This window comes from Sinohyriopsis cumingii, unplaced genomic scaffold (assembly GCF_028554795.1).
Source record: "Sinohyriopsis cumingii isolate HCF-2022 unplaced genomic scaffold, ASM2855479v2 utg000131l, whole genome shotgun sequence".
NCBI classification, from domain to species: Eukaryota; Metazoa; Mollusca; class Bivalvia; order Unionida; family Unionidae; genus Sinohyriopsis; species Sinohyriopsis cumingii.
Window position 1 is genome coordinate 1,521,626 of NW_028315872.1, and position 16,409 is coordinate 1,538,034.

General features: G+C 38.7%; 1 protein-coding gene across 4 annotated transcripts in view; it reads right to left on the bottom strand.

Annotated features, from left to right (window-relative positions):
* The window catches only part of LOC149774812 (uncharacterized), a 113,499-nt gene that overhangs the window by 22,275 nt on the left and 74,815 nt on the right, over positions 1-16,409 (bottom strand). For all 4 annotated transcript variants that reach the window (XM_089944733.1, XM_089944735.1, XM_089944736.1 and 1 more), the window contains one exon: positions 10,588-10,606. In XM_089944733.1, the coding sequence (XP_089800859.1) occupies positions 10,588-10,606 (19 nt within the window). The remainder of the gene's footprint in view (positions 1-10,587; positions 10,607-16,409) is intronic.

The window sequence follows — 16,409 nt, forward strand, 5'->3', positions numbered from 1 at the left end:
GATAGAATCGTCAATAACAAACTAATCATTTTTGAAACCAGGGGGTTGTTGATCAATGTCTGTCCAATGGAACACTTTCAACTGAGTCAGTCCTTTTACAGCATTCAGGTACCAGTGATTAAACATCTGGTGACGTAACGGATGCAATTGTTCTTTACGTTTGACTTGCATTTTGACCAGCTCTCGGTAAATGCGTTCTCTCAACTCCACAGGCAAAGCACGAATGTTCTCGTGTAAAGTATCCATGAACAGATTATGGTAAGTTACTTCAATGTCTCGGTCCCACTAAGGGTAAGTAATGACAATTCGGTGACCATCAAGCATGTTCTACGTAGGCCGAATCTTGCGGTTCCCAGTGGTGAAGTGACACACCGCAACTGAAGCACTTGACTTTATCTCCTTCGCCCAAGTAGAAAAATCCTGCTCTGGCTAATTCTTCGGGGGTCGGGCCTCCCAGATACTTAGGCCATTTTCCTTTGAACGACTGAAGACGATTTTCAAAGTCGCAGTATTCCAACAAACGCACAGGAAACGAATATTTGTCTTTCACAGGTTCGTTTCAATGAGGGTTGGGTGACATGGACAGGAGTTTGCTCAGGGCTGGATGACATCCGTAGGGGGGTAGATGTGAAGGTGAACATCCCCCTTTAAAACGAAACCTAGTAAAATGTCCAAGAGGACAAGCGGCATCACTTTCGCATCCCTCAGGTTTGACACGCACAGCATCACTTTCCATGATAGGGGTAGTGAGAACAAAGTTCCCGTGATGCCTTACGGCATCGCTAAGGTCACAACGTACAGCATCGTACCCATCGCAAGGCTCACAATCGCACTCGTCTGCAAACTCCGTTACGCAATTACAATGGTAACCACATGGACAATCGCAGTTTCCTTCCGGACATTTTCGTCACAATGCCTGGGTCATATCCATCGAATACTAGTCACACTAGAGGAAGATACAACTTTTTTACAATCCCCAAACTGGAACGATGTCTCTTTCAAAGTATTCATCTTGTTCGCTTGGTCTTGGTAGTCACAATGAACTATCGATCTTGCCTAGGGTTCCTTTTTATATGCAGACCAATACCGACGTCTCCATACGGCAAGGTGAAATGATTGGGAAGTCGCACTCGCTTCTGGTACACGACTTGATAGACTTTTTCCAAGGGTCGACTGACGATGTGGTGAGTGGGTAAACGTACAATCTTGTTCGGTTGATAGGTGGTCACTTTAAAATGTTCATCCTCTCCAGATTGCAAGTCTTTTTTCAATACCCCAAAGTTGACCACACGACTGGTACGATAATTCTGAGTCAATCCTTTCACTTTGCACGTCGTGTGCACTTCTCCTTGTGGGTCCCGGTATTCGTAACTGTAATTTTTAGGACCACCACTGGCGAAACTTAGAATCTTGTCGTCGGGATGCTCGTCTGTCCAGGCTCCTAAACGGTCTCCTTCGATGTCAGGGTGCTGTTGACTCGGGTGATGAATGTAAATGCAACTGTCCGTGTCAAAGTACAGGACGCGTTCCCCTAACAGTTCTAAAGCTTCGTACAATTTTAAGCGAGCATGAGCTGTCACGTAAGCTGCAATGATGACATTTCCAAAAGGGTCGTCTTGCACAAAGTCCAGATCTTCTTCGTAATTGACCAAGATCAACGTCCACGTGTTTCATGTATTTGGTTTTGTCGTGAATCATCTGGAAGTAGCGGGAAGGTTCTGTCAAATATTCCGTCTTGGGTAAACACGGGCGTTGTGCCATTTTACCCCACAAACAATTTAACATCACTTTGGCAAACGATCGCCTGCCTTCGTTTTTCTCGATGTGGTCTAAAGGGATGCCTTCTTGTTCATAGTATTTCTCTTTGAATGTCTTTTGGTCTTCGGGAGTGTGACACCAGGACGGATAGCCACTGGCTTCTTGCTTCAGTTTCAAAAAGGCATCCACGTAGTCGGCGAAAATGCCTTTCTGCGTGGGGTCACCCTTGTGGTATTGTTGTGTCTTGGGAAAGTGGCAAATTTCGTACACTTCTAACAGTTGGTATCACATGGCCAGAGCTTTGAACAATTCCACGCTAACCCACGTCCCCGTCAAGGCACGTTCTTCCTGGGTGTGCTGACAAGGCTGACCTTGGTTGCACGTTTCGGCACAAGTACGGCACAAAGGAAACATCAGTTTGCCTTGGCAATGGTGAGGTAACACGGGATGGTACAAGTCTGTGGGCGGCAAAACTTTACACTTGATCAGACCTTCGTATTGTCGAATGTTTTTCAGGTCGATGTGTTCCGTAAGCAATTGTGGGTGCCCTACAGGAAAGCGACAATATTTGCACACGTAGGGATACAGCTAACACACGTCCAAGTATTTCATTTCTTCTCCTTTCTCTTCGTCGGCTTGGTACAGCAAACAGGTGGCATTGGTCCTTCCTCCGTACAAACTATCCCTCGGGTTCAGCGGGTCCATGAACTGGTAACTTTCCACGAGGCGTTTAAACTCGGGATCGGTTTTCAAACGGTGATCGTATTCGTGTTCCCACATTTCCACCACTTGGTATCCTTCCTGTTCTAACTTTAGGCATCGCTGACAAGTGGCCTGGTACAAGTCTTCCATGGTTCGTTGTAAAAGCTGATTTTTAGTACCACGGTCAGGATAACAGACGGGACATCCGTGAAATAAGCAACCGTTAAACTCGTACACGATCTTGGGGTTTTCTAAGTCCCAGCCATCGACCGAATGCGTTCCGATGGTCTTTTCGCCTCCTCCGTTGCGGGCATGCTGAATCCTCTTGTCTTCCTTGTCGCACAAGTAATGTAACCAGCGTAGGACTTTGACCGAGTATTGACGTTTGACATAGTTGGTCGTTTGAGGACTGATGACAGCCACGGTGTTTTCAGGCATGAATCGTTGCCGGTACACTAAGGAACACGCTTTGGCAATGGTACAAGCTTCTTTCAAAGGATCGACCCCTCCGTGTTCTATGAACAGTTCTCGAAATTTTCCACAGCAACGCCGTAAAATATCCACGTCGGAACGACAATACTTTAGCATTTCTTCCTGAAAGTCGAAAGGGTCGGAGGCATGAGCCTGGTACCAAGCGTAGAAAGCTTCTCGTTGTTCGGTACGCATGTTGTCGGGGTCGTAATAGTGAGCCTCAGGTAAATGGGGTAGAACGGCGTGTTGATTGGCTTCCGTATTGAAAAAGTGTGGGAAGCACCCTTTAGCCATTTCTGTCATTCCAAACGTTTTAGGCATTCGACTCAAAGGCATGGCCAAATAGCTCATCGAATCTTTAAACTGTACTTGTCCCACTTGCATGAAAATTTTGGTTCCGTTCAAAGGCACTTTAGGACGTTCGGTGCCTTGTTGCGTATAGTATCTGAGAAGAAACTGTCCATCGTATCCGGAGAAATTGTGAGCCATCACCGTGGCATGACGATGACAATCTCCGTAACGTTCGATGTCCTCTTGGATCCACGTCTTGTCGATGGGGTCTAAGACCCATCGAGCGAAATCGGCTAGTGTGTTCGGTCCCCGAAAGATTTTTTCACATCCTCCAGGAATCTTGCTGCAGTGAGGGCAATGACTGAAGATAAGTTCTTGAATGCACTTCTCGCACGCTCGATGAGCCATGCAAAAATTAGGAATGTGAATGCCGGTCTCTTGCATGCATTCAAAATCGAAAAAGATGAAATTGCCTTTCTTCTTGTGACCGTCCTCTTTCTCTGGTGGGGGTTGGTATTTTTGCACGTAGCATTGGCGTTCCAAGTCCACGATGTGGTGACAAATTGGACATTTTTTCTTTCCTGAACATATGTGTGTCTTGGCATTATTGGTACGTATGCCTTGTCCACACGTAGGGCACAATCTCAGGAGTTGACAAGCACTTTTTTGCTGTGAACCTTGCATCTTCAGAAGTTGTTGGTAACAGGCAGGGCTGACAAACGTGCGCAGACAAGCAGGACAATATACTCTTTCTTGTCCTTCGCTCAGACAGGGTGGAGAGGCCAAACATCCTGAGCATTTCAATCCGCAATGTTTGTGTTGCTCTCGATTATTATAACCATGGTCACATTTCTCACAGTAATAACCATATCCCAGGAATGCATTGATACTGGTAATGCTATCGAAATGGTCATCATGATAATAGACATGAATGTATTTTCCGTCCTTAAAGTCTTGGCCTCGAAACAACAGAGGCCCACGCACTTCTTGAGGGTGCACTTTCAAGGTGTAGAGTGGAGCTAGGACATCTTGCAATTTTTGTATCTCAGGAATGCCACAGGGTGTGTCTTTGGACAGTCCGGCTTGTTGTAACAGGAGTTCTGCTTCATTTCGTTGTTTGGCTCGGTCGGATTGTTGAATAGTTTTCCAGGTTCGTTTCCATTCTACCGTGTCGTTCTTGTCAGCATAGGTTCGTCCCACCACGATGGCTCGGGCTAAACACATCTGGTCTTGAGAATTGTGAATTTGGACGAGACTCTTTTTGGTGCTGCGAAGGTCGTTCACCAGTAACACCTTATTGCGTTGTCCGGTCCCTTGAGGAGAGACGTGGGTCATGTCCAGTGTGGCTTTTCCATCGGTGATGTCAAACACTGGTCATTAGATTGTTGCACGTGTTGAATCTTGTCCATGACTTTGGAAACAGTTAGTTCTGCGGGTCTGCTAAACTCAATCCAAACGGGAATTTCAAACCGTCGTGTTGTATGGAAAGTCTCAAGCGATCGTGTTCTTTGGGTTGACATTGTCGCTTGAGTGAGGTGAGCAAAGAATCCCACACCCCAGTGATGAACCCTTCTGCCTTCTCTAACGGTACTTCGGACTTGAAATCTTTAAACTTCACTGTGTATTTGTAAGCCGTGGTTCTAAATTTTCTAGAGGAGCGCTTTTCCGTCTCTCGAATGGAATAGTACTTTTCAGGGTTAACTAAGGGTGGTGAACTTTGTTTAGAGGGTTCGGATTCTGGTTCACTCATGTCCTCTTCAAAATCACTGGCATGAATTTGTGCCAAGATTTCAGCCCTGGTACGAGGCGATAGATCACGTTTCTGCCTCTTACTTTCTACTTCGTTCTTCTCGAATGAATAGGATCGTTTCATCTTGAGTGAAAAACGTCAAATGACTAAAGTTTAAACACCATGGGTTAATTTATAGTCATGGCAGACCAGCATATATAAAAGGTTGTGTGTCTTGTCCTTTCACTATTCATTTCACTCTCTAACCGAGCACAACGATGGAAGAGACTAGCCAAATCGAACGTTTCATCAGAGCTTTGCGAGGAGTCATTAGAAAATTCTCTTCAGACCAGCCGACGGACTACTCTCCTTCCTTTCGAGATAAAAGTCAAGATACTTGCTATATCTGTCAGAAAAAAGGGCATTGGTCTTCAGAGTGTCCAGACCATCAAAAAAGAAAAAAAGGTGCTAGAAAAGACAAAAGTCCAGATACCTGTTATTATTGTCAAGAAAAAGGACATTGGTCTCCAGATTGCCCAAAAAAGAAACAAGAGGAGTCAGAAGAAGAGAGGGATTCTTCAGAAGAAGAGAGGGATTCTTCAGAGGAAGAAAGCAGCCAGGTGAAGAAAAAGAAACATGAGAAGAAAAGAAGAAGGGAAGAAAGTGAGGAGGAAGAAGAGGAAAAGATTGAGAAGGTGAAGAAATTGAAAAAACAGAGAGAGTAAGCAATGAGATAGAAGAAGTCTATGAACTTTTTAAAGTTTTCTGTTGTGAATTGTGAATTGGATTGTAACTATTGAGAAAAGAATACATTAATTATATAAGGTAAGTGTCTTTGAGTTTTGATTTTAAAATAAGAAGCTACACTCACGCGCTCATATACAAGTACTATAGGGGTAAAATGGTTTGTTTCTTTTTTGAGTTATTGGCAATTGAAAGTGTATCTCTTTTCGAGAGACGTGGATGGCCCTGAAAAGGGCCTTTTTTGGTGTAGGGGTGAGTTTAAGCAATCAACTTTAACTGCCTTAAGCCTTTGCCACGGCCGAGGCCTACTTCTGATGATGATGATTTGGTTGAAATCACTAAGGGTGGTATGGTAGGCTTAGTCACAGGGTTGGCATGTTTAGCTCGGGAAGGTCGTATTCTCTTCGGTCGTGATAAAGAAGTCTGATACATTTGTTTCAGACTTCTTAACTCCGCTAAAATGTCCAACAGTACCGTGACGGTTTGACTTTCACCCTCTTGTTTCTTTGCTGCTACTTCTTCTTCTTCTTGTTTTTTTCTTACCTCTTCTTCTTGCTGCTGTTGCTGTAGGAGAAAAGCTTGTTCCGCTTCCTTTTATCGTTGTATAAATTTCTCCAATTCTTCTTTCTGTCTCTGTCTAAAATTCTCCACTTGCGGTAATGAAGAAGGAGACGAAGGTTCCGGAACAAATTCTTGCGAGGTAAGAAAATCCACAAAATCCCAATTTACCTCTTCTGAAAGTAAGTCCGGGTTCCCTTGGGCGGTCTCCACTGCTGGTGCACCCCAATGGATCGTTTTCTGAGTTTCCGTCATGTTGAATCACTGTCTCGCATCGATTGACTGCACACAGGTGCTAGCGAATCTATATAGACCACGTGACGTCACAGACTGCTCTCTTCCGATTGGATGCGGACTGACTGAATTTTGTAACGCGTGTTTGGATTGGTCAATGAACTCAATCCATTTCAATCCTTCCTACCCCTATAAATAAGCGCAATTCACTGCATTGATTCACCTGTTCTCGGCGCCTCAAGATGTGGACCACAGTTGAATCATCCACCCTTGTTTCTTCAATGATGTTTAGGACGGACATGCTAATGTATGTCTGATCCAAGTGGACAGTTGTCCACAAGTTAGACACCAGTCTGTGGATACGAAGAGTGTACATGGAGAGACAAGGATGCCTCAAGAGGACACTGATTTATGGCCCTCGAGTAAGACGCAGCTTGAGGACAAGAAGATGCCGCAGATGCCCTTTATGTTAAGGGCATATTAACATAAATCCAAAGGCCCTTTACAGGGCCACTCATAGCTCTCGAAAAGAGAATGACTTTCAATTGCCAACCCTCTTTTTTTTTTATTTTTTTTTTTAAAAGAAATAAAAATCCCATGTTAAATTTCCCTTGACGCTATACAGTCCCACCCTGTTTAAATTCCCTTGACGCTATACAGTCCCATATTCCCATGTTCAATTCCCCTTGACGCTCAACAGTCCCAAAATCTATTTCCAATGTTAATTTCCCTTGACGCTAAACAGTCCCAGGGTTTTTCGTCCATGTTAAATTTACATAGACGCTAAACAGTCCCAGGGTGGTTAATGTTAAATTTCCATTGACGCTAAACAGTCCCAGGGGGTTCTGTAATGCTAATTCCCATTGACGCTGAATCGTCCCCTTTCACTACTATGGTGTTTAAAACCATTGTTTTCTACTCTTAATAAAGTCATGACATAAAATGATGCTTATGTGTTATTTAAGAAACCTTTAGAGATCTTCATGCCTATATGCATTCTCTCAAATTCAGAGAGCTTGTGATGCTTGGATGCATTCTCTCAAATTCACAGATCGTCATGCAAGGGTGAATTCTCTCAAAGTCAGAGTGTTCTTCATGCCTGTATGCATTCCCTCACATTGAGAGAGATCATCATGCCTGAATGCTTTCTCACAAATTCAGTGAGATCTTCATGCCTGGATACATTATCTCAAATTCAGAGTGCTCTTCATGCCTGGATGCATTCTCTCAAATTCAGAGAGATCATCATGCCAGGATGAATTCTCTCTAAGTCTGAGTGTTCTTCATGCCTGGACGCATTCTCTCACATTCAGAAAGATTATCATGCCTGGATGCATTCTCTCAAATTCAGAGAGATCATCATGCCTGAATGCTTTCTCTCAAATTCAGAGAGATCTTCATGCCTGGATGCTTTCTCTCAAATTCAGAGAGATCATCATGCCTGAATGCTTTCTCTCAAATTCTGAGAGATCATAGATGCAATCTCTCAAATTCAGAGAGATTATCATGCCTGAATGCTTTTTCTTAAATTCAGAGAGATGTTCATGCCTGGATGCATTCTCTCAAATTCAGAGAGATCATCATGCCTGAATGCTTTCTCTCAAATTCAGAGAGATCATGCATAGATGCATTCTCTCAAATTCAGAGAGACCATCATGCCTGAATGCATTCTCTCAAATTCAGAGAGATCTTCATGCATAGATGCAATCTCTTAAATTCAGAGACATCATCATGCCTGAATGCTTTCTCTCAAATTCAGAGATCTTCATGCCTGGATGCATTCTCTCAAATTCAGAGAGATCATCATGCCTGAATGCTTTCTCTCAAATTCAGAGAGATCATGCATAGATGCATTCTCTCAAATTCAGAGAGACCATCATGCCTGAATGCATTCTCTCAAATTCAGAGAGATCTTCATGCATAGATGCAATCTCTTAAATTCAGAGACATCATCATGCCTGAATGCTTTCTCTCAAATTCAGAGATCTTCATGCCTGGATGCATTCTCTCAAATTCAGAGAGATCTTCAGGCATAGATGCAATCTCTCAGATTCAGAGAGATCATCATGCCTGAATGCTTTCTCTCAAATTCAGAGAGATATTCATGCCAGGATGCATTGTATCAAATTCAGAGAGATCATGCCTCTCTCAAATACTGAGAGATCTTCATGCCTGGATGCATTCTCTCAAATTCAGAGAGATCATGCATTCTCTCAAGTTCAGAGAGATCTTCATGCCTGGATGCATTCTCTCAAATTCAGAGAGATCATCATGTCTGGATGCTTTGTCTCAAATTCAGAGAGATCATGCATTCTCTCAAATACTGAGAGATCTTCATGCCTGGATGCATTCTCTCAAATTCAGAGTGATCTTCATGCCTGGATGCATTCTCTCAAATTCAGAGAAATCTTCATGCCCGGATGCATTCTCTCAAATTCAGAGAGATCATGCATTCTCTCAAATTCAGAGAGATCATCATGTCTGGATGCATTCTCTCAAATTCAGAGAGATCTTCATGCCTGGATGCAGTCTCTCAAATTCAAAGAGATCTTCTGGCCTGGATGCATTCTCTCAAATTCAAAGAGATCATCATGTCTGGACGCATTCTCTCAAATTCAGAGAGACTGTCATGCCTGGATGCATTCTCTTAAGTTCAAAGAGATCTTCATGCGATGAATTTTCTCAAATTCAGAGAGATCTTCGTGTCTGGATGCATTCTCTCAAATTCAGAGCGAGATCGTTATGCCTGGATGCATTCTCTCAAATTCAAAGAGATCTTCATCCCTGGATGCATTCTGTCAAATTCAGAGAGATCTTCATGTCTGGATGAATTCTCTCAAATTCAGAGAGATCATCATGTCTGGATGCATTCTGTCAATTCAGAGAGATCTTCATGTCTGGATGCATTCCCTCAATTCAGAGACTTCATCATGCCTGGACGCATTCTCTCAAATTCTGAGATCTTCATGCCTGGGTGTGTTCTCTCAAACTTTGATTAACTCTTCCCGAGATTTTCTACAGATTTTAAACAAATTATCTGTAATATTACTGGCCACCTTGGATGACTGCTTATAATCGTATGTAACATCTGATGAAATCTGTCAAAGTTGGTCAAAATATCTGGAGCAGTTTTCAGCAATAAAAGATGACAAAAGTTTTCCTTTTTTTCTACATAGCTATTATGCTTAAAGGCTGAATGACTTCATGGCTGTTATGTTTAAGGGCTGAACGACTTCATGGCTGTTATGTTTAAATAATTACTGTTTATTTTAACATGTTTAGTATTTTAATACCAAAAATGTTAAAATAAACAGTAATTATTGCTATCTTCATATAATGTTCATTGTTATACTCTCTTTAGAGGGCCTCATGGGAGAATAGTCCTGACTAATGAGTCACCCTCTATAAATAAAGCATTATTATTATTATTATTATTATTATGTTAAAGACTGAATGGCTTCATGACTGTTATGTTTAAAGTTTGAATGACTTCATGACTGTTATGTTTAAAGTTTGAATGACTTCAGGGCTGTTGTGTTTAAAGTTTGAATGACTTCAGGGCTGTTGTGTTTAAAGTTTGAATGACTTCATGGTTGTTACGTTAAAAGACTTAATGACTTCATGGCTGTTATGTTTAAAGACTTCATGACTTCATGACTGTTATGTTAAAGACTGAATGACTTCATGGCTGTTATGTTTACAGTTTGAATGACTTCATAGCTGTTATATTTAAAGACTGAATGATTTCATATCTGTTATAAAGGCTGAATGATTTCATGGCTGTTATACTTATGGGTGGAATGACTTCATGGCAAATTGAAACTCTAAATGTGGGTTTACGTTGCTCCAGTGTGTTTTTTGAGAAGTGGATAAAGCAAATGGTGACAGATGACAGTTTACTCATGAATTCAAACTATATACATTACCATTCCAGAAGTTCACTCAACTTTAAAATCTGATGAGCTAAATGAAAAGAAAAGAACAAGAAACTAAAACATCCAGATGAAGTTTTACACCTAAATGGAAACATATTATTCTAAACTAAGGCCTCAAAATTTATTGCTGCATTAAAGCGTATAATGAGATAAATATATACTTACATCCTGCATAAGATGGTTCCTGAAAAGTACAGAAGAAACCATTTTAAAACTATTATTCTTTTTAATCAATTTTTTTGGTGGTATTTACCGCCATTATATTTGAAATTGTGACCACCACTCATGTTGGAACAGGAATAATCAATCCCTGCTGTCCAAATGATGCAATCCTTGAAGAAAGAAATCCTACAATAGAGATGACTGTCTAAGGACTCTGCCGTATTTTTCTAAGACTGTTGAGTATATAGGGCAAATGTAATGACTCTGCCATATGATTCCAAGGTTGATAATAAGTCCCTTCAATAATCACAATCATAACATTGTCTCTAAAGTTCCTTTAATAATCCCAGTTACCAAATTTTCGATAACGTTCCTTAATAATCAGTCATAACATTGTCAATAACATTTCTTAATAATCCCAGTTGTAACATTGTCAATAACATTCCTTAATAATGCCAGTTGTAACATTGTCAATAACATTCCTTTATAATCCCAGATGTAACATTGTGGATAAAGTTCCTTAATAATCAGTCATATCATTGTCAATAATGTTCCTTTATAATCACAGTTGTAACACTGTCAATAACATTCCTTTATAATCACAGTTGTAACATTGTCAATAACATTCCTTAATAATCCCAGTTGTAACATTGTCAATAACATTCCTTTATAATCCCAGTTGTAACATTGTGGATAAAGTTCCTTAATAATCAGTCATATCATTGTCAATAATGTTCCTTTATAATCACAGTTGTAACATTGTCAGTAACATTCCTTAATAACCCCAGTTGTAACATTGTCAATAACATTCCTTTATAATCCCAGTTGTAACATTGTAGATAAAGTTCCTTAAAAATCAGTCATATCATTGTCAATAATGTTCCTTTATAATTACAGTTGTAACATTGTCAATAACATTCCTTTATAATCACAGTTGTAACATTGTCAATAACATTCCTTATTAATCACAGCTGTAACATTGTCAATAACATTCCTTTATAATCACAGTTGTAACATTGTCAAAAACATTTCTTAATAATCCCAGCTGTAACATTGTCAATAACATTCCTTTATAATCCCAGTTGTAACATTGTGGATAAAGTTCCTTAATAATCAGTCATATCATTGTCAATAATGTTCCTTTATAATTACAGTTGTAACATTGTCAATAACATTCCTTTATAATCACAGTTGTAACATTGTCAATAACATTCCTTTATAATCCCAGTTGTAACATTGTGGATAAAGTTCCTTAATAATCAGTCATATCATTGTCAATAATGTTCCTTTATAATCACAGTTGTAACATTGTCAATAACATTCCTTTATAATCACAGTTGTAACATTGTCAATAACATTCTTTAATAATCCCAGTTGTAACATTGTCAATAACATTCCTTTATAATCCCAGTTGTAACATTGTAGATAAAGTTCCTTAATAATCAGTCATATCATTGTCAATAACATTCCTTTATAATCACAGTTGTAACATTGTCAATAACATTCCTTAATAATCCCAGTTGTAACATTGTCAATAACATTCCTTTATAATCCCAGTTGTAACATTGTGGATAAAGTTCCTTAATAATCAGTCATATCATTGTCAATAACATTCCTTTATAATCACAGCTGTAACATTGTCAATAACATTCCTTAATAATCCCAGTTGTAACATTGTCAATAACATTCCTTTATAATCCCAGCTGTAACATTGTGGATAAAGTTCCTTAATAATCAGTCATATCATTGTCAATAATGTACCTTTATAATCACAGTTGTAACAATGTCAATAACATTCCTTTATAATCACAGTTGTAACATTGTCAATAACATTCTTTAATAATCCCAGTTGTAACATTGTCAATAACATTCCTTTATAATCCCAGTTGTAACATTGTAGATAAAGTTCCTTAATAATCAGTCATATCATTGTCAATAACATTCCTTAATAATCACAGTTGTTACATTGTCGATAATGTTCCTTAATAATCACAGTCATAATATTGTCGATACAGTTCCTTAATCACAGTTGCAACAATGTCCTCAATAATCTCAGTGGTAAAGCCTTCTAAATCTGTAAACATGACTAGACAGGGAACTCAATTATCTTATGAGCATGACAAAAATCAGGTAAAAAAAACTCTACCCTCAACTATGGACCAAAATCAAACATACATTATATATTAAATGTAAGTAACACATGGAAATAAGTCAAAATCATTACCTAGTTGGAGAAAATATCAGGCTCTCATATGATATTACGGATAAACTAGAGAATGTAAAAATATATGGTTTATTATTATATACTTAAAAAAGCCTTCGACTCAACTACCTGGAACTTTAGGAGAAAAGCTTTATAATCTTTTACCTTTGATGATTCTATTTTTAAGTGGTTTAGTCTGTTTTGTAATAACTCTAAAAGGCTGTGTTATAAATAATGAAATATATCATCATCTTTTAGACTTGAATGAGGATGTCATTGAGCTTTATGTATTATCAATATTGAGGTTTTAGCTATAAATGTAAAGCAAAATGCAGATTACAGGGACTCATCTTTTGATGTCAGTAAGTATAAATTAGGTCAGATGATGCTTTCATTCTATTAGATGAATCCCTTATAGCAACTATGAATATCTTACAAGAGTTTTTTTCAATTATCTGGACTTAAATGTAACATAACAAAAACAAATGCTATTTGAATTGGAAACAATAAATTTTGTTATCAAAACATATGTCATGATATAGAACTAAACTGGTTTTCTTCCAGTTAACACTCATTGGGATCAATTGTACTCTAGACTTACAACAAAGGGTGGAAATTAAATATAAGAAGCAACCAACAAAGGAAAATATCAAATTTCGGCAAGCTGGAGTAGAAGGCATGTTTCAGTAGTAGTTAAGGTAATTGCTGTAAAAACTCTTATTCTGTCCATATTCACACATATTTGTTCAGAACTTCCACATCAATCAGCAAAGACTGAAGCAGAACTAAACCATACCTTATTTAAGTTTGTATGGGGTGAACACAGAGATAATTAAACATGATATTCTAGTAGCTATGAAGAATGAGGGAAGATTAAATATGATCCACATTTATTTATTCATTAGGTATATTAAGGAAAGATGGGTTAAAGGATTATTGGAAAAGAAGGATGGACCATGGCAAAACCTAGTCAATACAACTGTACTCAAAAATATGAAGAACATTTGGAATTTAGGGAGGAAGGAATTGGTAAGCTCATAAAAACAGTTTTTGGAGAGCTTTTATTTTGGAAGTATCGAATTGGGATAGAGGACCTGTAAAATCCAAATGAGTATTTATCTGTCAGTTTTTAGATTTTGTTTCACCCATAAAATTCCATAAATATAAATCCTGGAAATAAAACAGACATTTAAGTTCTGAATGATTTAGTTGATGATCGCTGTAATTTAATACCTTTTGAAATGATAAAAAACTGATACCTTTACATTAATATCCCAAAAAATCTTGGAAAGATGCAATCAAAAACTACTTGATTTCCATAGCATTGTAACATTATGTTGTATTGATGAGACCTTATCATTGAGAAAGTTATTGCCCCTGATTACCCAGCATGCTTTGATTTCCTTACCATTGTAACATTATGGTGTACTGATGGGACCTTATCATTGAGAATATTATATTTACACATGCAAAATCCTTCTAGTTATGCTTTAAAGCAAAAAGTTGAAATGCAAAAGAACATTAAAAATTATATTAAGTTAAACAAAATATAGGACTAATTTCTTTAAAAATGTGCCTCAATCATGAACATGTAACTTACCATGCAGTAAACAGGAACAAATGTAGTAATATTGCCAAGTCTATGTCACCTACACACAGTATACTTGTGTTGGCCTAAATTGAGTGTCAAAAGAGATTGCGTGTAAGATGCAATTCAGAAGAGCCAGTTTAGCTACTCTAACTAATGTGGCATGTACCAGCTGAACTCATTCAAGGTTTCATCCATGCAATGGGCATGACCAATGGGGTTGTAATCCAGCATTATTTTACTAATGTTGTGCCATGGGAATCAAAAAATGCAGTGTAATCAGGGGCAATAACTTTCTCACTCATAAGGTCCCATCAGTACACCATAATGTTACAATGGTAAGGAAATCAAAGCATGCTGGGTAATCAGGGGCAATAAATTTCTCAATGATAAGGTCTCATCAGTACACCATAATGTTACAATGCTATGGAAATCAAAGCATGCTGGGTAATAACTTTTTCCATGATAAGGTCCAAACAGTGCACCATAATGTTACGATGATAAGGAAATTAAAGCATGCTGGGTAATCAGGGACAATAACTTTCTCAATGATAGGGTCACATCAGTACACCATAATGTTACAATGTTACGGAAATCAAAGCATGCTGGGTAAACAGGGGCAATAACTTTCTCAATGATAAGGTCCCATCATTACACCATAATGTTACAATGGTAAGGAAATCAAAGCATGCTGGGTAATTAGGGGCAATAACTTTCTCAATGATAAGGTCGTGTCAATACACTATAATGTTACAATGGTAAGGAAATGAAAGCATGCTGAGCAATCAGGGGCAAGAACTTTCTCAATGATATGGTATCATCAGTACACCATAATGTTACAATGCTATGGAAATCAAAGCATTCTGGGTAATCAGGGGCAATAACTTTCTCAATGATAAGGTCTCATCAGTACACCATAATGTAACAATGCTATGGAAATCAAAGCATGCTGGGTAATCTGGGGCAATAACTTTCTCAATGATAAGGTCCCATCAGTACACCATAATGTTATAATGGTAAGTAAATCAAAGAATGCTGGGAAATCAGGAGCAATAACTATCTCATTGATAAGGTCCCATCAGTACACCATAATGTTACAATGCTATGGAAATCAAAGCATGCTGGGAAATCAGGAGCGATAACTTTCTCAAGGATAAGGTCACATCAGTACAACATAATATTACAATGCTAAGGAAATCAAAGCATGCTGGGTAAACAGGAGCAATAACTTTCTCAATCGTAAGGTCCCATCATTACACCATAATGATACAACGGTAAGGAAATCAAAGCATGCTGAGTAATCAGGGGCAATAACTTTCTCAGTGATAAGGTTGGAAATCAAAGCATGCTGGGTAATAACTTTCTCCATAACAAGGTTCCATCAGTGCATCAAAATATTACAATGGTAAGGAAATCAAAGCATCCTGGGTAATCAGGGACAATAACTTTCTCAATGATAAGGTCCAATCAGTACACCATAATATTACAATGGTAAGGAAATCAAAGCATTCTGGATAATCAGGGGCAATAACTTTCTCAATGATAAGGTCCCATCAGTACACCATAATGTTACAATGGTATGGAAATCAAAGTATGCTGTGTAATCAGGGGCAATAACTTTCTCAATGATACGGTCACATCAGGACATCATAATGTTACAATGGTAAGGAAATCAAAGCATGCTGTGTAATCAGGGGCAATAACTTTCTCAATGATAAGGTTTCATCAGTACACCATAATGTTACAATACTATGGAAATCAAAGCATGCTTGGTAATAACTTTTTCCATGATAAGGTCCCATCAGTACACCATAATGTTACAATGGTAACAAAATCAAAGGATGCTGAGTAATCAGGGGCAATAACTTTCTCAACAATAAGGTCATCAGTACACCATAATGTTACAATGCTATGGAAATCAAAGCAATATGGGTAATAACTTTCACAATGATAAGTTTCTGTCAATACACTATAATGTTACAACGGCAAGGAAATCAAAGCATGCTGTGCAATCAGGGGCAATAACTTTCTCAA